Source organism: Paramormyrops kingsleyae, chromosome 6, assembly GCF_048594095.1.
Source record: "Paramormyrops kingsleyae isolate MSU_618 chromosome 6, PKINGS_0.4, whole genome shotgun sequence".
In the NCBI taxonomy this organism is placed as follows: domain Eukaryota; kingdom Metazoa; phylum Chordata; class Actinopteri; order Osteoglossiformes; family Mormyridae; genus Paramormyrops; species Paramormyrops kingsleyae.
This window is the reverse complement of record NC_132802.1, coordinates 30,088,918-30,113,218: the sequence shown is the minus strand read 5'-3', so window position 1 is coordinate 30,113,218 and position 24,301 is coordinate 30,088,918. Positions and strand designations below refer to the sequence as shown.

Here is a 24,301-nt window from a genome sequence, read left to right as displayed (position 1 = left end):
GAAAACTAGGTAGCACGAGATCTCAAAGTAGGAATAGTCCATTACAGCTGAGATGGGGGGGGGCAACTTTGTCTATCCTGAAGACTATCGCTCAAAATGTAAATAACAGACGTGTAACTATAATTTAAATGATCATATTATGTTATATCCATGAATGTAACTTCTGGAAATTCTGTCTTCATGGGACCCCTAGTTTTCGGGGCCCGGGAGGCTGCCTAACCTTATTGCCTTATTGTAAGTCCACACCTGAATAGAATAGTGAGATGTTTATTTTTTTCTGTAGATGCAAGGTTGCTGTGTGAGGTCTTAAAAAATTAGTTTGATCAGGAAAATGATTCCTCTTCATCTTGACACATTGCCAGACCACGGATCATGCTTGATGCCATCTCTGTAAAGACCACCTGTGTGAGACTGGTGTTCTGTTTTGGCAGGTATGGAGACATGAGAGTGACAATGGCGTATGACCTTTATAACATGTGGCAGCACCTTGGTGAGACTCTAAACAAACACACACAGAGCCACAGAAAATCAAATATATCACAGAATAATTACGTTAAAACTCAAAACAGTCAAAGCTGTAATATAGGTAATAGAGCAGTCCTTTGAATACCCTCATGCTGACGCTGTCATATGACCTGAATATGATTGGTCAAACCACTCACACTCAAACTGGGGAATCCTGGCTCAGGGTCAGGATCCATCTTAACAATGCGAGACTAATACAGTGGTACCTCAGTTCTCAAACTCATTATAGCTTGAATTTCTTAAAAGTCGAACCAACCAGTTCCAAAAAAAATTACGTAGAACTTGATCTGAATCTCAGAAGTCAAACCGTGAACACCGACCTAAGATAACTTGTACGCGCGGGGAAATGAGTCACGCGGCACGTCTCTCAGTGGAAACGAAGGGTAACGCTTCAGTCTCAGCCTCGCATTCACCATGATAGCATCGTGCTTGCTTACACTAGCTGAATACATATATTTAGACAGTAAAAATACATTTAGACAATGATAGACAGTAACAGTAATTATTATTATATAATAAAATACATTTAAAAATAAAGATTTCTTATTCATTATTTTAATATTAATAATAAACCATTAATACATTTAATTATAATAATACTGTCGTGCTGAGCGGGGACGGAATGGAAACAAAGGCGCAGACGTCAGGGTATCGGGGAATACGGGGTTTAATTACAGGTAAGGCAGGCAAAACGCAGATGGACAATACAATGACCAGACTGGGGAAACAAACTGAAATGCGGACGAAATACAGAGGACTAGTGACAATAACCAGAAACAGCTGATCACACGGGGATTCCACACGCGGTTAACGAGGGGGCGTGGCACATGGAAGGAGCGGAAGATCGGGGCATGACATAGTTTTTTTAACTTTACACATTGTTTGGATAAATTTATTTTCTTACTTTAAAAATTACTGTTTTGATAAATTTGCTTAGATGTGTTTAGTACAGTATATGCTTTTCTTGATTTGTCCGGTTCATTCTGTGTTTAAATGCTAAAAAACATATTTCGGTGTAATTTTTTGGGGCCGGGAACCAATTAATTGGTTTTCCATTATTTCTTATGGGGAAAATTCGATCAGAACTCGAACATTTTAGGATTCGATCCGGAGTTCTGAACAGATTAAGTTTGAGTTCTGAGGTACCACTGTATTTGTAATGACCCTTAAAAACCCCACTAATGCAAGTCTGAGATAGAGCTGAGTGATATGCCCCAAAATGATATCACAGTATTTTCAGAGATCTTCACAATATTGGTATTTATCATGATAATATAAAATTCATATATAGAAAACAGTAAAATATGACAGCTGGTTTAGAGTTTTTCTCATTATGCTGACTAATAGTTATGGTGCATGTGAGAGGTATGATACCTTGATGAAATTTGTGTAAAAAGCACACTTTGACTGTCAAATATGCAAGAAAACAAGTATCTAGGCTATATCACGGTACTCATGATATTAGAACTGATGACGATATGGATGTTCATAATCACAATACAATATTTTATCGATATATATCCCACAGCCTGAGTCTGAGACAATCCAAACCTGGTCTTAATATATCTGTCATATAGGCTACACATCAATTGTCATCATATAGTTTTGGTTGTACATGTTTTGACATCCAGGTGAGGACAAGATACACTTTATCCCCGGAACTATCGGGGCTTTTTTGGGCGTGACATTGGTTCCTCAAGATGAAGTGAGGAACATCATGATCCCCATCCTCCATGACATGATAGACTGGGAGCAGCGCAGGAATGGCAACTTCAAACAGGTGACCCCCCCCCCCCCTGCCTGCCGCCTCTCTTGTTCTCTCTGACTGCTGTACCGCCATGGCAGGAGCTCCTGCTGCTGGGCCGTGCCGTGATGTCGTCTGCTGCTGTGTCCGTGCAGGTGGAGGCGGAGCTGGCTGACAAGCTGGACACCCTGGTGTCAGAGGGGAAGGGGGATGAGAGCCACCGAAAGCTAATCGGCCTGCTGTGAGTGCTGGCAGCCATGTGGCCTCAGACTCACACGCTCATACGTTCAGTTCTGTGACTGATAGCCGTCACTCAAATGCAAATGAATGAAACTGGCATCATCAGCAAGGCAGTGTCACACTCTAGTACATTCGATTTAGTATTATTTCCATAATTATCACATTCTTCCGTGCAAATTCTGCCCTCCGCAAAAGCCTAAGTGCTATGCTTCTTACCTCTGTGCTGGCAACGTTTTTATGCCGTAAGGTAATCATCTTGTTTTTTCTCCCTCCTGCGGGGGACTAGAACCCAACTCTTTGGCCCGTATCCCAGGTAAGACAAACCTCTCTGCCGTCTAGCCTTTAACAATGCCAGCGCTAAGCCCAGGGTCGCTACCCGCTCATTTACACATTAGTCTCGTTCCACGTTCTTACTGGTAACTGAGATCTTCCGGTCTCACCAGCCTTTTGGAGCGGATCGAGCAGGAGACCTGGAGACAGATCAGCATCTCTTTCGTCACATCTGTCATGCGACTGACTGAGCGTGTGCTTGATTACAAGTAAGTCCAGTGACTGATGAGAAAAACCGCGATATACATTAACGCACTCGCTAATGAATTAAATGCAGTTTCTCAATCAGAATAGAAGCCAGTGGGCCGTCTAGGGTGAGAGTACTGTGAGATCCGTGTCCTCTCTTTCCAGGAACTGCCTGAAAGCGGGCGAGGCGGAGAACAAGAAATCGGGCTGCACAATCAACTTGCTGGTATCCAGAATGAAATTCCAGAATGACTTATTAACTGAAAGCTTCAGAATTCACCCTTGTATTCAGCTGTATATTTACCAATAGAATTGTAATACATATTTGACTCTTGCTACAAAATAGTAGTACAATTAAAAATCATTTGCACCCATGTGCTCGTTCACTAGAGCTGAAGATATCAGAGTTGTCTGCATACTGCGATAAACGCTCCACATAAGGACATATAGTAATATCAACAAAACGGCTGTTTGTAAACAAACGTTGTGCAGTGTTGATAAAAAGGTTGATGAGCTTTTTGTTCTGCTCTGTGGTCATGCTTGCTCTTTCCCCAGAGCTTTGGTAAGTCTGACATGAATAAAGAAGAGCTGTATATTCGCTACATCCACAAACTGTGTAATGCTCACCTGAAAACGGAGAGCTACACAGGTGAGTGCAGCCTAACGGCCGTCTCAGGTACCAACTGTCCCTGACGCACAACCTGTACGACTGACCAAGACTCGCACATACAACTGAAGTTCCTTTGTTGAAGTACAGCATGTAAAAATAAACTTCGGGTGGCCGTTCGCCCGACAGCGCTACGCTACCTAGTGGACGCTGTATAGCGTAGATAGCTGCCGCTATCTTACCTGCCGGGAAAATGGTGAACTGTACGCCAGTCTGACCATCCCAGCTGCACACGCACCTCCCAGTCTCATTCTCACACTAAAATTCAACGCAATTGTCCTATTCCAACATGTCCATACTGAGGTATCACCTGTCGGTCGGAAGGGAACCCAGTTGTAAGTCAGGGACAGTCTGTATTAGCAGTGTTTTACATACATCTTTGTAGCTCTACTCACACATAGACACACACACTGATGGCCGCGCATGTGTCTCCAGAGGCTGGCTTCACACTGCTCCTGTACTGGGACCTACTGCACTGGGAAGCCCGCCCACTCAGGGAATTCCTTCACTACCCGGCCCAGAGCGAGTGGCAGCGAAAGGAGGCCCTGAGCCGCAAGATCATCCACTACTTCAACAAAGGAAAGGTACATTACGCCCATGCAGACGCATCCTTGCACATGCAACACGTAAACATACATGCAGAAATACATTTACACATGGACACATACATGTGTCAGGCCTGGTTCTCTTGTTCGGGGTTTTTTTTTTTTTTTGGCTAATATTTACAGTATCTGTCTCAGTCAGATTCTGCTGCAGCTGTATCGTGCAACCTGTCTGCCCCCTGTGGCAGAAAAGTGAAGTACACCAACAGTCTGCATAAAAACAACACCCTCACGCACTGTCTCTCCCATAGTGCCGTCAATGTCGAGTAACCATATTGTGCATTTTGAGATTCAGCACTAAGCTATGAGACTAGCTTTGGCAATTGAGAGGTCAGTGGAGTGTGAAAGAAGCTTATGTATGATAGCTCTCTGCATTTCAAGCAGCAAAATATGCTCTACTCTGACTTACTATGGGAAACTGGATGCACAAAATTATGTCGTTTAAGATTTGTTAGCATGCTGGTTACTTACATTATGTGCCATTTTCACAGAGCAAGGTGGGAAATGCTCGTGCAAAAAACACTAGCAATGCCGTGGCCTCTTTGTAGTGCGCCGCGGGAGCTGGCCTCGGAAACAAGCTGGATAACAGTTGACATAAAAAGAAACCCTTTCCAGTGCCATGGATGCTGTTGTCTGAAGCATAAAGGAAAATAAATCAGCCAGGTGACGGGTCATTAGAGCAACGCGTACCTTCGTTTATTAGACGGTGGCTGCAACACCAAGAACGGCTCCATACTGACATACTACCACCATCAACCCTATTCTTAAACAAGCAGGAGCACAGGGCATTTTCCCCTGCCCTCTCTTCTCATATAGATGCGCTAATGCTAATATAATTTATGCCAAAGGAAAACACGTCCCTTAACAAAGACCTTTTTTTGTCGGCATATTTTGTCGACGCGGTAAGCAGATGTGTCTGTGTTGCAATGTAAACGTACAGTTTTTTGGGGCAAAACACGGCTTGAGGAGATGAATTTCTGTCTCAAAATTGTGTTTGACGCTCGTTACAGGCTTTCGATAACCTTTTAAGCTGGTTAAGTATGACAACATTTTAATTTAGAACATTGCATCATTTGCCTGTAACAAACCAGTGTATTCCGACAGTAAACCACAGAAAATCCTATGTGTTTGTGTGCAGAGCTGGGAATACGGAATACCAGTGTGTCGTGAGCTGGCCTCCCAGTATGAGGCTACCTATGACTACCAGAGCCTGAGCTGGATAAGGGTGAGCGAGGTCCCATCGTTCACACTTTCACTTAACTATCATTCTTGCAGTTGCAGCCCTGGTGCATTTTACCTTAATTGGGCCTCACTACACTCATTTATATAGCTCACTTTATAAATATTTCCATGACCATCAACAGTGGGAGGTGGTAAGGAAATGGATGGTTGGACCTCCGTAAATACCTTACAACTCAAACTCTACTTAAAATCTATGTTGTTCTCATCTCAGAAATATGAGTATTATTGGCAGTGTGGACATATTAGTCAGGGCTGCTGCCTTAATGAAAAGTTGTGTGTCGTCCCCATGGCAGAAGTTGGAAGCAACTTACTATGACAACATCCTGGAGCAGCCACGCCTTGAACCCGAGTTCTTTAGAGTGGGCTTTTATGGGAAGAAATTCCCTTTCTTCCTCAGGGTAGGTTAAAACCAACTCTTTTACCCAAGATTATGCAAGAATTACTTCATTAGCTAACGCACTGGTCAAAACAATAACGCAAATACGTTGCCTTTTTCATTTCTATTTTCCAATCAGAACAAGGAGTTTGTGTGCCGGGGACATGATTATGAGCGGCTTGAAGCCTTCCAGCAAAGGATGCTGGGAGAATTTCCAGAAGCAATCGCCATGCAACACCCTAGTCAACCAGATGACTCTGTTTTGCAGTTTGATGGTCAATGTATCCTAACTAAACCATTTCTTCTGTTAACCGTGTCTGTTGCGTCTACATACAACTGTGCAATTGTGCCACCTTCTGTCCTTGACACTGTTCTTCCCAGACCTCCAGATTTACGCAGTGACTCCTGTGCCAGAGAATGTCGATGTGCTTCAGATGCACCGTGTATCAGACCGCATCAAGAGCTTTTACCGTGTCAACAATGTGTGCCATTTTCGCTTTGATCGTCCTTTCCACAAGGGCATGAAAGACAGAGAGAACGAGATCAAGGTAGTCACATGGTGTCGTTGAGTCTACTGCCATAAGCTACCACTGAAGCACAATGCTGACTGTAGTCTTCTACCTTTTCTAGATAACAAATTGACAGAATGCAATTGGTAGCTAAATGATCATTTGTATGTGTTGTATTGGTAATGATGATCTGATCACTGCAATGTTGGAAAGGCTTGGGTGGCTGAAGGTAAACTTTCCTGGGTGATTTTTGAGGCATTATCTAGATCTAGATTTACTGAGTCAGGTTCTATTGCGTTTCCTCAGAGCCTTTGGATTGAACGGACGACTCTGACCCTCTCTCATCCACTCCCAAGTATCTCACGTTGGGCCCAAGTGGAAAAGCGTGATCTAGTGAGTGGCATTGGTTGCTGTGAGATGTGCTGTTGTTATCGCCTAGGCCCAGGTGCCTCTGTGTCTTGGCTGAACATCAGCTGTGTTGAGCTCTAAAGCCTGGAAGCTTGATCTACATCTTGAATGTAACAGATGCTGCTTCACTCTGACAGCACTTGTACATTTATTTCTCATTAGTACTGTACTGTTACCATATAACTAACATCACATATTTTTTTTGTTTCTTTTGTTATTTTTCCATTCAGGATCTTGATACGGTATAACTTGTGTTACTTTCATTTATGGCATTGTTATTACACCTGTATATTAACTATATTTAGCTGGTTTATTTTAGAAATTTACTCTGTGACGATTGGATGGGCTGCTTGTGTGTCCCAGGTGGAGGTGAGCCCGGTGGAGAACGCTATTTCTGTGGTGGAGAACAAGAACCAGGAGCTCCGCATGCTGATCAGCCAGTACCAGCATCGGCAGCCACACGGCAACGTCAATCAGCTCAGCATGTGTCTCAATGGGGTGATTGATGCTGCTGTCAACGGGGGCGTGGCCAGATACCAGGAGGTGAGGGCCAGAATCTGTAAGCCGTTAGGAGAGCTTGTATGGAAGCTAAAGATGCTTATAACTCACTGCCAGTCATCTCTAAATCACTCCCATTCATCTTGAAATGTTTCTAAGAAATGACATGATAAGACATTTTGAGGTTCTTTACGAAACATTAAACCATGGATGGATTGTAATGAACTTGAAAGTAAATGTGTCAGACATTTTACTGTCAATTTAATATCGTGCATCATGTACTACCTGATATCTGGTGTGTAGCTGTGCTCCACTTGATTTTACATAAAGCTCCCCCATATCCACTGATAGGTAAGTCACTGCAGAAAATGATTTATTTCCTCGTTAAATAGATATCCTAGTATATTTGCACTTAATTTGCAAGCATTTCTAAATGATAGATCAAAGTATTTTCAAGGTGTTTCTAACACTATTGTGGTTGCCATTTCACAAGTGGCACAGGTTATATAAAAGACATTAATGTGTTCTTTTTCCTTGTGTATTGAAATCTTGTTATTCTATATATTCTAGAAGTCCCAATTTAATGAGCTGAAACTAAGTTGAATCGTGTATATAAATACCCAAACTGAGCAAAACAGGTTTATTTAAAAAGTTTACTTGTTACCCCTCGTATCAACTAAAGTGATAAAGTCTAGAATCTGCCTGTTACAGATTATGGGGGGGGGAAATGAAACTCTATTGGGGGCGGCATGATGGCGCAGTAGTGAGCACTGTCGTCTCACACCTCTGGGACCAAGATTTGAGTCTCCACCATGGCTCCATGTGTGTGGAGTTTGCATGTTCTCCCCATGTCACTGGGGGTTTCTCTGGGTACTCTGGTCTTCCCTCTCCCGCACAGTTCAAAAACATGAGTGCCCCTAGGTATGAATGGGGTGTGTGCCCTGCGATGGGTTGGTGCCCCATCTTAGGTTATTCCCTGCCTTGTACCCATAGCTTCCAGGATGGGCTCTGGACCCCCCCGGGAGAACTGGGTTCAGAAATTGGATGGATATTTAATTACCCTGAATATTGTTGGCTTTAAAATCTCTTCATCATTATATTTCTCTCTCAAATATATCTATAATTTTTTTGGATTATGTTCTAGGTCACATCTTTCTTTACATTATCACCTTAATGAATCGATGACTGAGGTCTTGGCTATGCTGATAGAGTGTGGTCTTTGTGCAGGCCTTCTTTGATGAGGAGTACATCGGGAACCATCCGCAGGATGTAGAGAGGATCAGCAAACTCAGAGCTGCCATGCAGGAACAGGTGAGGCCGCAATCTCTGGCTGACAGTGATGCATATAAACAGATCTGATGACTAGCACCTTCTCTTAGACCGCAGTACGCACTTATTGAAGTACTGAGGAAACAAGCCATGTGTTTGCCTGGTGAAGCCTGTCAGCCCGGGGCTGAATGCTTTTCTATGGTGCCGATATCCAGGTGCACATCCTGGGAGCTGGGCTGGCAGTGCATGAGAGACTGGTGCAGCCAGATATGCGACCCCTGCATAAGAAGCTGGTTGATCAGTTCTACATGATGAGGAGTGGCTTTTGTCGGGTCAGTTCGCTGGCTGGCACTTGTCTATGTTTAATCACTCATTTGATCTAATGATTTTATTGATCTGTGTCCTTCTCATAATCATGTGCTTCTGTTGTGTCATAAACCAAAACCATTTAATGTTCTTTTTAGTTCCCAAACAGTTCCTACAAATAGTTTTTGTATTTTCTTCCGGTTCTAGGGCTAGGGGGTACTAAAGCATGTATTTCTGTCTGCCTACAGGGGGTGCCAGGCCTGGAAAAGCTGAGCCCCACATGCTCCAGATTCAGCTCCCCCCGAGGCCTTGCAACAAACCCTGAGAGCATGAGACTGATGCACGCGCATGGGTAAGCCTCACACACGGCGCACAGTCGTCCGTGTACAAGCTTGCATGGGTCAGTCAATAGCTTTCCTTCACGCTTTGACACACTAATATCATTTGACCTCACATTTTCACACATGTGACCTCTGTTTAATGGTATTTAGCAGAAAGCAGGGAACATTTATCATGCATCTAAAATTATATTTTGTGTCCTGCTCCCTAACGGAATAAAATGTAAATAAGCTGAAAAAGGAAAAGCATGTCTGATGTTAGGAGGCTTGCTAATTTTATGCCCGTGATGTGTATGATGTGTCCTGCCGGATGCCGAACTTGGGGTCCCTTGCTGACCATTTTGCTTCCTGTGTTTCTCGCCCTGCAGACACATGAACTTGCTGGGCTCCTTCCGCCAGTCGTCGTCTTCCCTGTCTTCTCACAGTTCCACCGAGATGGGGAACCTGGCCATCGTGACAGACAGCCTGACAGGCGAGCACAGCGATGACTTTATCCGCATGCAGGTGTGTCCCTTCGACACCTGACCCAAACCCATGCCAGCTGACTGCCTTTAATAACAGCTGTATTAGGGTCCCTCGCTAGGCTGTAATCTCATCGCTCTTCCATGACTTCTGTCAGTTACATAAACGGCTGTAGGAACCCGAGGGGGGGGGACATGCATCCCCCAAAATTTAATTTGGATTCATTCATTTCCCCAAAAAACTTTGCATATAAATTATTAATATAAATCTCTCTCCTATGTCCTTGGTTACATACATTTCAGTTGGTATCTTGTCCAGTGCATATAATATTATAACCATTCACTGGGAATACAGTGGCACTGGAAGTTAAAATCACACCTTGGGTTCCTGGGAAGCACAGGTTCTGCAGAATTTCACTGAAGCTTGAATTCACTGAAAGAGTCATATCTGAAATGAAGTCATGAACGTTTATGAACGTTATAAAATTCTTGTTTGTGTATGTTCATTGGTGAAGTGAATATTATACAATTCTTTGGGTAAAGCATTTGTAGGCTCTGTTAATGTTTGTCTTTTGCTTTTTTGTTTCCCTGCCTGCCCTTCAGCCAAGCCCCTCCTCCTCCAGCTTAAGTTCCACGCACTCTGCGCCCTCACAGATAATCAACTCTGCTCACTCTAGTGGAAGAGGTAAGTGTGAAATGAGGAGACGGGATCCTGCCCACAGTGACTGCCGATCTACATCGCTGAGCCTCAGGGCGCTGGAAGGCAGCCAGGACTGCTGACGAGAGATAGCCCTTATTAGACCTGCGGCAGAGGACGTGAGACCTTGGCCTTCAACACTCTGAGCAGAGTAAGGCAGGAGGGCGGTACAAAGTACCCAGCTGGAGACAAGAAGCCAAGAACGGGAAATGGGCATTAAGAGTGCAGGCAGAAAACACAGAAGCAGACAGCACACGAGGGTGCCATCTTTGGAAGGTTCTTTACAGCGTTTATGTAAAGTAGTGGCACAGACTGGGTCCTCTGAGAGATACTTCTAGACAGTACTGTGGTTTGATTAGTGGGTGTGCCCCGCTTTTAATTGGAAATAGGAATTTGCCTTTTCTCTGCTCTCCTCCCATGGGGACTTCAAAGTAGAAGTGGGTGAGGTTGCCCTCTTGTGGCTGAGGGTAACCATAACAATGGGGCTCTTCCCTGTCACTGCATGCAGTACGATCATGCGTCTGCCTGCCTGCCTAAGGCCACCTTGAACTGCAGATTCTACTGGACATGCAGGAAATTCATGAGTGGAAAGAAAAGATGAATTTTAAATAAACATGAAGATATGAGTATGAAATGGGAAAGGATGTGTGTGCGTGTTCTGGGTTTCGTGGCTTACATACATTATCCTGCTCTGTCCTATGCTGTGCTCGGTGACAGGGTCCCCCTCCATGCCAGATAAGCACAGGAATAATCGGGAGTTGATGACACTGCTGCCCCGACATCAGGAAAGGCCCAGTAGCACCATGTACCCCAGTGCATTTGAGAGCGAGCAGGTAAGCATATTACAGCAGCCTCGTAACCTGGTGGCACTGAGAAAAAACTGGGCACAGGCTGGGAACAAACAGGTAGACGCTGTTCCTGTCATCTCGCAGTGACCAGCTGGTGTTATGTTCCACTGCACATCACATCTTCCTGTATTTGCAGCCCAACAGTTTCCAGCGCTCGCTATGCCACCAGAGTGGTCCATGTAAGCCATGCAGTGATCCGAACCTCTCACTGGCGGAAAGAGGTATATATATTCTTTATGAAGCCCACCTTTGTCATTTGTTTTTTTTCTCTTTTGTTTCCATGTGCAGAATTAAAGCATTACACAACATTGAAGAAGACTGATTTACTGTGATTCCCCTACACCTTGCCCTCTAATGCTGTTGTTGCTAGGGACATTCTCTGACTGTCCAAAATTGTGTCTCCTTAATTTTCTCCCCAATGATGTGAACCAGCTTATTGTAAATTATCCAGAAGTGTCCATCCCATGTATGTTTACATGCTTTGTTTGCCATTTAGGACTCTTCCTGACGCACTTTGATCCCGCCCAGCCTCATATGAGTGACGGCCATCCTGTCTTCCCTGCACGGTCACTGAGAAAGGTATCATTCGCCTGTGTCTTACACCTGTACACTGTCACCTGACCGGCTGGCCGTTCCAGCAGTGCTCGCCCCATCAGTGACAGTGGGTGAACTTGACTTTGTCTCGATCTGCAGTCTCCTCTGCATCCCATCCCTGCCTCGCCCACAATCCTCCACTCTGGCCTGGATGGCAGCAACTCTACCCTGTCGGGCAGTGCCAGCAGCGGCGTGTCCTCCCTGAGCGAGAGCCAGTGTGCCCCGCCGTCAGAGCCACCGGGTCGAACGGACACCTTAGAGTCCATTCCCAGTCAGGCCTGGACTCCAGACGAGGTCACGGGGGCACCCTACCTGTACGTCCATTACAGCTCCTCTGAACCCGACGACATCCACTCTGCCAAGCCCTTACCGTGCCGCAGTCACTCAGCCCCTGGGGGCGTCAACTCCGGCCCCCCACAGGATCATCTCTATTACCAGAATAATGCCCATCTATGCCATGGGCATCATCCCACGCTTACATCCAAGCCCTACTTTAGGGAGGTCTGTCGCCCTGAAGAAGGCTTTCGGCAGCAGCCAATGCTTCTGCCAGCACCCCTGCAACACAAGATCCCCTAGCCCCTTGGGAGACACAGAGGCTATGGGGTTTGTGGGCAGGGCTTTGGGGGAGACCGAGACGGGTATGGGGTTTGTGGGCGGGGCTTTGGGGGACACAGACGGCTATGGGGTTTGTGGGCGGGGCTTTGGGGGACACAGACGGCTATGGGGTTTGTGGGCGGGGCTTCGTGGGAGAGTGGGAGGGAGAGTAGATTAGGAAAATGTGAGGATGTCTGCAGCAGCCAGGAGGTGTGACGGGGGTGTCATGGTGGACAGGATATGGGAATGTAGATGGTGCTGAGGAGCAGAACAGAGAGGTAGGAGAAGAGCTGGAGCCTGGAGATATCTGATTTTTTCTGTCATTAACATTCCAGCATTTTTGCTATTCTGCAAAAACGAAAACAAAACAATGATTCCAAAATGGCATCCCCATGTTTTCCTGAAATCAGTTTTCTCTGCACTTTTCCCTCTAAGCCTAATCTTAATTTCTGCTTTCACACCACTTCAGTTCGCTTGTAGTTAATCGGCCACTGCTCAGCGGGCAGAGCGTTTAGGGCGTAATACTCACCTGGGTGCAGTTTCCAACTGTACGGTTTGGTGTCCACAGATGCTACGTATCATACGTCAGGCAGAGAAATGTATGACCATCCAATGAAATAATCAACTGGATGCTATTCAGTGGTCAGAGATCCCCAAAAGCAGCATTTTTGGCCCTATAGTAAGTTATCTGTTTAACCACAACCCCAATACTAACAACAAAATCTCAACATTCGTTTTCTACCTGTCTTTACATGCCTCCTTTATTTCTAAACAAATCAACAGAAGAATGTTTAGAAATGTCTGTCATGCTATAACTCGTTTAGGTGTACTCCTAAGCCTCTTAAATATTGTAATGATTCAACCTTATTTCTGTTTTTTCATAAAGGCATTTTCTTTGTGCGCATATAAGATATTTGTATGTACAGTAAATATTATATATGCAGAGATGTTTTGTGTCTTTGGAGATTCGGTCATTATTTTCATTACTGCTTTTTTCCAATATATTTTTGGCTAATGGGTGTAATCGAAAGAGTAGTAAATCTGGCACATTGTGGAAAAAACCTGACACAGGGTGTGTAATAATGATCATCTCGCGTGGCTTTACTTTTGTAAATAATATCTCTGAGATTCTTTTATTTATAAAACGTATAACAAGCAAACCATGTATAGATTGTGATTGTCTGCCTTGTACTTTATGATAATTGTATTTTATATATATGATATACATAAATAAAAAATAAAATGTGACTCTTCTAAAGGCTAAGTAATTACTGTGATTTGTGTTAAAGACAGTTTTACCTGCAAGCCAAGTAGAGTTTAAACAAAAAAGCTTTGCACAATCATGACAGCACTATGTTGTATACGTTGTTACAGCATGAATAAACTGAGATGTGGATTTAGTTGTGAAATTCACACATTTTTCTTACTTGCTAAACCATTGCAATGTGGACTAATAATGATACAAAACATTAAAGAATATGTTTTATTGAGTCTGCTCTGTCTGATTTTTTTCTGTGGTTTTCAAAAGTCTGTATATTGTGCAGCCCTGATTATAAAATTATGGTCCGTGAAACATGAACTGAAATGCAAAATACTGTTTTTGCCCAGAGACAAATTTGCAAGTAAACCTGATAAGTTAGGCATACTTTTTTTAAAACTGAATATTAACTGTGGGTGGCAAGAAGGCTCACATCTCTAGGGACGGGGATTCAATTCCAGCCTCAGCTCTGGGTGGGTGTGTTTGCAAGCTGCCCCTGGGTGGTGCAGGTTTCATCTGGGCACTCTGGCCTCCTTCTGCAGTCCAAAGACAAGTTGATGTCTATAAATCATCAATGACGTGTGTATGTGCCCTGTGATGGACATTATCTACCCTGGGAATGGCTCCAGGTAACCCAGACCTGGACAGCTGGTTAGAAGATGGATGGATATTAGCTGTATATTGTCTGCATACCATCCTGGGTGCTCTAATGAGATTTTTCACCTTAGAATCACGTTTTTTTCTAATCTTTAAGGTCATATTTTCTGTTAAATGCTGGGTACAGCATATACTATTCAGGATGAACGCATGAATAAATTAATGAAACTGCTCACACATTCATGCTTTTATGGCTCACGACTGTAGCTTAGTCTCTCATCTGCACTCTCTTTGGGATGTTCAGACCATGCACATTGAGTATATTACCACATTAAAATTATGTCTCCTTTCTTCTGTAGGAGAAAAATATTTCACTCTTTCACTGTACTGGAGCTTCTGAAATAGCTAAAGTCACAGTATGCATAATATATTTGTACCAAAATTCTTGCAAACATTTTTCCAGTTGATTGGAATGACTAATTTCTCTGTTACTTTAAGGATATTACATGCTTGCTGCATAACCCTGTTTCCAAAGAAGTTGGGACGTTGTGTAAAATATAAATTAAACAATGATTTACAAATCACAATAGCCCATATTTAACTTAAAATAGAACAAGCAAACAACACATCAACTGTTGAAATTGAGAAAGTGTATTGTTTCATGACAAATATGCTTAATTTGAATTTGATGGCAGCAATACATTTCAAAAAAGTTTGGACAAGGGCATGTTTACCGCTGTGTTGCATCACCTCTTCTTTTAACAGCATTCTGTAAACGTTTGGGAGCTGAGCAGACCAGCTGCTAGAGTTTTGAAAGTGAAATGCTGTCCCGTTCTTTCCTGATATAGGATTTCAGCTACACAACAGTTCGGGGTCTCCTTTGTCGTATTTTTCATTTTCATGATGCTGCAAATGTTTTCAGTGGGTGACAGGTCTGGACTGCAGGCAGGCCAGTCTAGCACCCAGACTCTAATATAGAGCCATGCTATTGTAATACACACAGAATACAGTTTGGCATTGTCTTGCTGAAATACACAGGGCCTTCTCTCAAAGATATCATCTGGATGGCAGCATACGTTGCTCCAAAACCTGTATATATCGTTCAACCTTAATGGTGTCTTCCCAGATGTGCAATTTTGAATTGTCCGCTGATAAGCTGGATGGTCCCTTTCCTCTTTACCCTGGTGGATGCGGTGTCCATGATTTCCAAAAAGAATTAGAAATTTTGATTCATCAGACCATAGGACAGTTTTCCAATTTGCCTCAGTCCATCTTAAATGAGCTCGGACCCAGAGAAGTCAACAGCATTTCTTGATCATGTTTAGATATGGTTTCTTCTTTGCATGGTAGGTTTCTTCCATTTGTGGATGCAGTGACAAACAATTTTTGGCAGTGTTCCCGAGCTCATGCAGTGATGTTTTTGGCACTGTTCCACTTGCCCATTCCCATCAGGCCTTGGCTGTTGCGTACAGAGATTTCTCCAGATTCTCTGAATCTTCTGATGATATTATGTACCGCAAATGATGAAATTCTCAAGTTCTTTGCAATATTACATTGCAGAACATTGTTCGGAAATTGTTGCACTATTTGCCCAAAGAGTCTTTCACAGAGTGATGCCAATTAACCTAATTAATTATGAGATATTCAACCAGGTGATGTGTTTTAGCATTACACATCTTTCCCAGTCTTTTGTTGCCCCTGTCCCAACTTTTTTTTCCAAATGTGTTGCTGGCATCAAATTAAAATTCAGCATATATTTGTCATAAAACAATAACATTTCACAGGTACAACATTTGATATGTTGTCTTTGTTCTATTAATGTTTCAATTAAATATGGGTTTATATGATTTGTGAATCATTGATTTCTGTTTTTATTTACATTTTGCACTGCGTCCCAAACTTTTTGGAAACAAGGTTGTAATGCAGGTGAATATATTTGCAAAAATATTAAATACTGTATGTATTAGAGTAATTATCTGAAACGTGTTACTTTCTGTAGAAATGGTGTTATAAAGCTGCAGTAGTCCATGGTAGCATAGTCTTTGTTCTGTGTAAACGGGTCTGTAGCTATAAGGTGTTATAGCCTGTCGGGGATCTTGTGACTTAACTCCTTGATGATTGAGTAGCAGGAACATTTTTCAGCCATATTTTGAATATGCATTACAGTCCTGGACCAAAATGTTATGACTCCAGCTCTTGCTTCCATGTTTATGTGACCAGCATGAATATACCATAATTTCTTCTCTGAGACAGGAATGAGTGTATTCTCACCTTTGAAGATAACAACATTTATCTGTGACAACTCATCCCAGTGATTTCGGAGCTTTGTGATGCTCTGAGGGCATTTTCTCCTCCCTTCCAGATATCCTTCCTGTACGACTGCTTTCAACACTGAGCTGTATGCCCTATTCAATTTTTCTTGGGATTTCTACCATCTTAGTGTCAGTCACAGGTAACTTGCTATGCAATGTGTGTGCCTGCATTTTCAGCCCGTCACTGACACCAATGTCCTGATAGGACAATCATTTCCTTTCAGGCAAGTGTGTGACAAAAATGTCATACCCAAAATGGCAGACACTTGGAATGTCTTTCCTTTGTACTTGAAGATCTACTGTAGCCCAAGAGGTGGAGCTACAAGTGGATTTTGTAGCAACATGGAAATACATGCAAACAAGGTAACATGTGCAGGACACCCCTCAAAAACTGTTGTCTTTTTCAATATATGCAGGCAAATAATCTTTATTTCAGCAGTGCAGATAGGTTAATGTGACATGATCCACCAAAAAAAAAATTCCTTAAAAATTAATTCAACAAAATTCAGCAGAAATGTAACTTAGGAAAAAAGCATGTACTGTACATCTCTTCATTTAACAGTTGGCATCGCCTCCTTCGGCAGAAACCACCTCCCAGAGACATTCTTTTTTACATGGACTTGGAGAAATGTTGATGCTGGATTCTCTGTAGACACTGTGAGCTGCCCAGGCCCTGAAGCAGCAAATCCCCCCCCCCCAAACTGAAACACCCCCACAGTCAAAGTTCACAGTGGGTATCAGGTGGTTTTTTTCTAAAAGGCTGCGTTTTTGGCCAAACATGGCATCTGGAATTGTGCTCAGACAGCTCCCCCTTCTACTTATCTGACCTGACAACATCATCCCAGAAGTGCTGCCCCTAATTCTAGTGTTTAATGGCAAACTTAAATCGGTTGTCTGAAGTTGCCGATGGATCCCTTGCCGACTGCCTGCGGTTCTTCCAGACTTCCTGATGTACCTTGCTCTTGGCTCTTGGGCTGAATTTGTAGGGTCTGGCTATGACTCTAAACATGACTAGTTGATTAAATAATGTGTGCATCTGATTCTAATTTTTAGGTTTAATGTTGTGATAAATATTGGGATATAGTAACATATTACTATCATACACAAGAAATTTGACTTTTTATTTTAATTGTATAAATGATTGCTAAATGTTAATTTGAAGCAGAACTTTTTTAAGTTTTATCAGTACTGTTGAAACGAACATTTAAAATTTGTCCAAAAATGCTGAAAAATAATTTACAAGGGATGTGCTTACTTTTTCCACTGCACCATATCTCCTTCTCAAATCAAGCATATTTGATGTCATGCTTCTGGAATTTGAATAAATTGCCCATCAGCTTTCCACACTGCAGTAGATCAGCACCTAAGCCATATGGTTAGAGGCCTTTGCTGGACTTAGCAGTAGGTTAGAGTCAGAATTTGCTGTCTTGTGATGAGGTCTTTCCTATTTGAATGATAAATAATTTGGTGTAACCTAAATGAAAACACTTTGTCAGCTAATGCAGTGACAGGGCGAAGACTGACATGTTGGACTTATTTATGCTCAGACAGACATCTTGCTCACTAGCTTAATAGTGTCTTATCTTCCTATTTTATCGTTTGTAAAATTAATATATATTATATAACGTTCATTAAGCCTTAACGTCTTTTTCCACAATAAATTTGTGCTGAGTTAACATTGTGCTAAAACATGGTATACATACACACACACGAAATACCCAATCCACGTTGTTTGGATTTACTGCCATCAAGTGTTGGCAAGGCAGTAGTGCAGGCAATGTGGGCGATAAATTTTCTTCAGCTTTCATTGTTCCAGATGTTCTTCAGTTGACTTTTACGTGATCCTCATCAGGACATGAATGCAGCCCAGTGGGGTAGATATTTGACATTAGTGATGACATCTCCTTGCTCTATTTTCTTACAAGTCCTTTTTGATAACTGCATGTTGTATCTATTACTGAGGTAGACAGACAAAACGAACATAATCAGATTAATGTCTAAAAATGCCTACAAACACAGAAGTCTTGAATGTTGAGTGTCCAAAATGCATAAATATTCCACTGTCCCTATGTGGACCTTCAGCTTGCAAATGATCCATGTTAAAAAATGACATTACCTCATTGGACAGACCTGCCAGTCAGTTAGGCCTCTATGATTGTGACTTGAAGGTCATTGGTTCAAATCCCATGCTCTTGAGCAGCCACATCGCCGTTGGGCTCTTGAGCAAGGCCCCTAACCCCTTGAAAAATGCGCCTGGGGTTCTGGATGCGCAGCTGAACCTGGTCTCAGACCCCAAGCAAGATTGGATATGTGAAACAGCACTGAACTTGTATAAATGACAAATAAAGTTCCATTTTACTTTCTTTTCTCATATCCATCAATCAGTCCATCTTCTACCCACTTATCCTGGTCAGGGTGGCTGGGGGGTGGGGGTGCTGGAGCCTACCCCAGGCAAGGCAGCAGAGGCACAAGGCAGGGGGATACCTGGGAAAGGGTGTCATTACATTGCAGGGAACTCCCAAAATTATAATCCCCACATCATCCATTAATATTTAAGCAAGGAATACACGATACTGCCAAAAATAAATGCATTTAAATAAAAAAGGCTAGCCAGACTAACAACAGCCACATTATCTGGACCAGATACAATGTCATATGGCTTCTTCTCATCATTGGGAGGCGGTGAAATTAATCAGGATAGAGAGGTAATGAATGCAGCGGAGACAAATTACAGCGAGATTACACAGAGAAGCTGTCGGACACCTAAAACTAGGGCAAAGCTCGCTGTAGGGCAATGGCTCACTTGAATTAATCTGTGAAACCAATGCATTTCAGTTTTAAATTCTTTGCAGTGCTTCCTAACCTGTGTTCACCAATACAGCTATACAGTTATACCATATAAACAGATGCCTCAGTATAGTTTATGCATGATAGTGGTTAACTTTGGCACAGTGCTGCTGTGGGTAGTACTGCTGCCTCCCACGGTGTGAATCTTGACTCTGCTCTTTTTGTGGAGTTTGCATGTTGTCCCCTATCCCCCCTGCAGACCAAAACATGGAATTAGCAAAATTAGTGTTGGTATATTACCTATTGTGTGTGTGATGGACTGGTATCCGGAATATACCCCTGCCTTGTGCATCAGACTGCCTTGAATAGGTAACAGCCTGCCCCCGCCAGTTAACAAATAACTAAATACATAATTTCTATTCAATGCATATCCATACACAAATTAAGAAAATGCATTACAGTATCTCGCATTTCTTGAGGATGAGCGACAAACAACAATCACCCTGCAAGACACAAGCAAATCAGACTCACACCTGTAGGCTAGTATTTACCCAATTGACGGGCGCCAACTGGCCGTAGTCCCGGTCTCAAGATTCGTGGCCAATCAAGGTAAAGTTCGTGGAACGGTGTCGACGCTCGTCCAATCGTTTTTGAAAAAGTGGACTCTTGTCTTAGTCATATCCAATAGGAGCGCCTTGTGGGCGGGCTTTTATCTCAAAGTAAGCGCAGAATTGTATGGGGGGTGTTTGGATGTGGAACCTCACTGAGTGCTTAGCGGTGTGCAAGTGTTCTGCTCAATGTCATTCTTTGTTTTGGTTAAATAGTACTTGCGTGTCAGTTGTTAACGTTTTTACTTTGCGATGTTTGATTTTAGTGGTTTTTCGGCAGCACTCGCGCTTACGCTAATACTCGGTGTGAATGGGGCTTTTACGGAGGGAGACTGCGAAGGTGAGTTTTTCTTGTCTTCGGGCTTCTAGAAATCATGAGTTCAGTCTGTTAGCTGGTTATCTAATGGTTGATGAAATGATAACAGCCTTCCCTTTGTGACAATGACAAAGCAAAAAGCTAAAAGATTTAACGCGAGAAATGTCTTCGATTGCACACAGCAGTTTCCGTAAGGGTTTTGTGGATTTATGAAATGCTTACATGGTACCCGACCATGCTGCTGTTTAATAGACCTGAAAATGAAACTCACGAAAGAACCTTAATTTATCGGTGGAAATGTGTCTAATTGAGATATACTTTTTAATAGCAGCTGGTATTTGAATTTTAAACACCATGTCATGGTTTGCTTTACATTTCAGTGTGTGTCAGTTTCCTGGGCAGGTTTTACCAGTCTCTAAAGGACAATGATGTGAAATTCAATAGCGCAGACATCGAGGGGGCCCTGATGAAAACCTGCAAAAACTCCAAGGGAAAAGAGAACAGATTGGTGAGTTTGACGCCCGTATCCACCACTGTATAGTAACCATGAAGTTAAGAAGTTTCTTTGACTAGATGCCTCTTTCAGTGTTATTATATCGGGGCGACGAGCGACGCTGCTACCAAAATTCTCAATGAGATCTCCAAGCCCATGAGCCACCATGTACCTGTGGAGAAAATCTGTGAAAAGCTCAAGAAGAAGGACGGCCAGATCTGTGAACTCCGATATGGTGAGAGATGGCGTCCACCTATTTACCTTTATTTTACCGGGAAGTCCCATTGAGTCCAACTCTTTAAACATAAAAGATGTAGTAAAGAGCAAGAATGTAGCTGACTTGCAGGTTTTCTATGCTGAGCTAGAGTTAAATATTGTTATTGGTTAATGGTGGTGTAGTAATAGATATGATACTTGAATGGTTTACTAAATTCTCACATATTAAAACGCTTAGAGATGCCAGCCGGGCTATAATAACCTGTGCACCTAAGGAGTGTCAGTCTGAATTATTTTAAGTAAATTGTTGTTTCTCCTGTAAATTGTTATATTAGTTGTTGGATTGGATTTATAGATAGATTACATTCAGTGCACCTTCATAATGCTTTTATAATGCATTCATAGAATATTTATTAGCAGCATGTAACTATACCTAAACACCCTAACGTACCTCAAAAGCTTTAATACACATTAATAACAAATGTATGTTAATAACAAAATTGTATTTATACAATTCATTGATGTTTGGTATTAATGTATATTAAAACTGGTAAGGGATGTTAAAGTATACTTACGTTTTGCTTATGAACGTTCTATGAATGCATTATAAAGGCATTATGAAGGTGCACTGAATGTTCTTATGAATGCATAATGAATGTATTTCGAAGTTGCAGTTAATGTATAGCATTACTGAATTATGTTTAAATTTAAAGTATGAAGTTAATTTCTGCTAACATCCATTCAGACTGGCATCTGAATTAAATCAGCTATTAGTTGTATGAATGCTGTGCACTGTGCTACATATTTGTACTTTGCTAGCTGTGTTAACTAGTTAGGTTCTGTGTAAAGAGTGGCACATTCAAAGAGGTAATGTCCTGACCTTACCTGGCTGATTTATGTCTTATTATTATTATTATTATTATTATTATTATTATTATTATTATCTTTTAGACAAAGAAATGGACTTGAGCACTGTGGACCTGAAAAAGCTGAAGGTCAAAGACTTGAAAAAGATTCTGGAGGAGTGGGGTGAGATGTGTAAGGGCTGCATGGAGAAATTGGACTTCATCCGCAAAATCAAAGAGCTCATGCCCAAGTTCGCCCCGAATGCAGCCAAAGCACGGACCGAGCTCTAAGTGCAGGAGGCCGCCGAGGGTGGCATCTGCTGCAAGCTGGATGACTGACGCTTCTCTGTCTTTTATAATATTACATTTCTTTAAGTTATAATGAAAATATCTATTTCAAATGGTTGACGTGAGAGCACTTTTTTGGAGGGGGGGTATTTTCGCATTCATTCTGCAGCCACTTCAGTGTATGAAAATGTATGAAATGTCTAGAATTCAAAAGTGATGTTTTTTAATAAAAGGAAACAAAAAAAACTAAGCTTGTTGTAATAATTAGGGGCGTGATCACAAAATGGGGTTGTGTATTTGTGTTTATTTGTAGATGCTCACGGAAGTTCGTAATTCTCCACTGATAGCTGATAAATTACTTAAAGAATTATGACTGAAATGTTAGGCTCAGATCATGTGAAGGACACTAGTGTGTTCTGAATTTCAACTGCTTCGGAAGCATCTAGCTGTGTAAATTACTTAACACAATTTACCTGGTTTGGTGTACATAACCACCTCCTAAGGGTGAATTTTTGTTATTCAGTTACTCAGGATGTGTGCAACGAGAATAAATGTGGTTTAGTTATATACAGTATATGTATAAAAATATATATATATAAAATTAACTAAACCGTATTTATTCTCATTGCACACATTGTTAAAAAAATATGAGCCACAGAGCTAAAGAGGCAATTTGCATGTAATTGAGCATATTAGCTCAATGAAGAGATTAGTATGGGGTTGTCAAACAACATGAGGATGTGTGTTTGCTACATTCGCACTTGGCTGACAGCATTGGTTGATGGTTAGTAAACATAATTTATTGCACATTCTAATCTTGGGGCTAATTAACTGTCATGCTGTTTTCTGTGTTTAGCGGGTAAGAAACCTGAACACAATGTTTTTGGTGATTTTTTTTATGAACAGTGAAAGTGCACAGGCTTCAATTATGTTTTAAGATACTTACTGTAAAAGGATAATGAAGTATTTGCCCAAGTGTAAGAAAGAACTGAGAGCAAATGCATTGGCTGAGGGGTTGCATCAGCATGAATGAGGCCTCGCTAACTGACACCTGGCAATAACAACTTAGTGAGGCACCAGTTACATCCTGTTTACCCACAGCATCTCTAATGACGGAAAGAAGGGTTTTGGTCACAGATGGATGAACTTCAGCCATATTGGACATTCAAATAACAAAGGAACATGTAGCACATCGCCTAGAGTTTTCATCACATTTCTGATGTCTTTAAGGTTACAACCTAATTAAAAAAAGGCCCAAATTTGCAATAAAAATCTTTCACATCAGGCATACTCAGTTTTGGTCTTTGAGGCCGCAGTGTGCAGGTTTTTGACTCTTGCAGTGAGTAGATAATTAGAATTTAAATAAAACAGAGATGTGTATACATATACATACATATATACATACTGTATATATGTAAAGTAGTCAGTGTACAGTTTTAGACAAAACATTAAAGACATTAATGGCTGTGTGTATAGTTAGTTGTGTTTAGGGGACAGCAAATTTACACTGTTATACCTTGCTGTACACTGACTACTTTACATTGTATCAAAGTGTCATATCTTCAGTGTTGCCCCATGAAAAGATATAATAAAGTATTTACAAGAATGTGAGGGGTGTACTCACTTTTGTGAGATACTGAATACACACACACAGATATATGTATAATATGGATCATCAGTAAAGGATCATCAGTAAGGTATTTCTGATGTCATTTATCATAAACATTGCATTACAAAACAGAATACTTTTCACTCTGTGTCCCGGAATTAACAAATATATATTTTTCAAAGGCTTTATTTCTTACTGTGGTGTATTTGGGGAAACTCTAATCCCGACTTGATGACCTTAACCCCTACCCAGCCCTAACCCTAACCATAATAACCAAACTACATTCATTTTTAGTTTTTTGATTGCATTCATAGATCTTTGTCGGTACCTGAAAAATGATCCCCACAACATCAAGAAACAGGTTTTTATTACATTGTGGGGGACATTTGGTCCCCATAACATAATACAAACATAACCCACACATGCACACACACACACACACACTCACACATAAACACATACTTGCAGTTGATTCAGGACTATAACAGTAGTACTTCTAATCCATGCTCTTCTCTGGATGTGGCCACAAATCCTCATC

At 41.9% G+C, this 24,301-nt stretch overlaps 2 protein-coding genes across 4 annotated transcripts in view; both read left to right on the top strand.

Moving 5' to 3' along the window:
* Window positions 1-13,924, top strand: part of LOC111844734 (dedicator of cytokinesis protein 3-like) — a 67,536-nt gene extending 53,612 nt beyond the window's left edge. For all 3 annotated transcript variants that reach the window (XM_072713015.1, XM_072713017.1, XM_072713016.1), the window contains 23 exons: window positions 432-490; window positions 2,157-2,305; window positions 2,425-2,510; window positions 2,796-2,822; window positions 2,953-3,048; window positions 3,191-3,251; window positions 3,581-3,674; window positions 4,128-4,276; window positions 5,433-5,519; window positions 5,830-5,934; window positions 6,052-6,193; window positions 6,294-6,460; window positions 6,728-6,814; window positions 7,193-7,372; window positions 8,555-8,638; window positions 8,812-8,928; window positions 9,151-9,254; window positions 9,609-9,744; window positions 10,305-10,386; window positions 11,116-11,231; window positions 11,383-11,467; window positions 11,743-11,825; window positions 11,940-13,924. In XM_072713015.1, the coding sequence (XP_072569116.1) occupies window positions 432-490; window positions 2,157-2,305; window positions 2,425-2,510; window positions 2,796-2,822; window positions 2,953-3,048; window positions 3,191-3,251; window positions 3,581-3,674; window positions 4,128-4,276; window positions 5,433-5,519; window positions 5,830-5,934; window positions 6,052-6,193; window positions 6,294-6,460; window positions 6,728-6,814; window positions 7,193-7,372; window positions 8,555-8,638; window positions 8,812-8,928; window positions 9,151-9,254; window positions 9,609-9,744; window positions 10,305-10,386; window positions 11,116-11,231; window positions 11,383-11,467; window positions 11,743-11,825; window positions 11,940-12,416 (2,773 nt within the window). In that variant the 3' untranslated portion in view covers window positions 12,417-13,924. The remainder of the gene's footprint in view (window positions 1-431; window positions 491-2,156; window positions 2,306-2,424; window positions 2,511-2,795; window positions 2,823-2,952; window positions 3,049-3,190; window positions 3,252-3,580; window positions 3,675-4,127; window positions 4,277-5,432; window positions 5,520-5,829; window positions 5,935-6,051; window positions 6,194-6,293; window positions 6,461-6,727; window positions 6,815-7,192; window positions 7,373-8,554; window positions 8,639-8,811; window positions 8,929-9,150; window positions 9,255-9,608; window positions 9,745-10,304; window positions 10,387-11,115; window positions 11,232-11,382; window positions 11,468-11,742; window positions 11,826-11,939) is intronic.
* A 6,176-nt stretch (window positions 13,925-20,100) lies between these two features.
* LOC111844740 (mesencephalic astrocyte-derived neurotrophic factor-like) lies at window positions 20,101-22,404 on the top strand. The gene is made up of 4 exons (XM_023813484.1): window positions 20,101-20,336; window positions 20,693-20,820; window positions 20,899-21,040; window positions 21,973-22,404. Exons 1-4 carry the CDS (start codon window positions 20,249-20,251, stop codon window positions 22,155-22,157), a joined length of 543 nt encoding a protein of 180 aa, XP_023669252.1. The 5' UTR covers window positions 20,101-20,248; the 3' UTR covers window positions 22,158-22,404.
* Window positions 22,405-24,301: the final 1,897 nt, after the last annotated feature.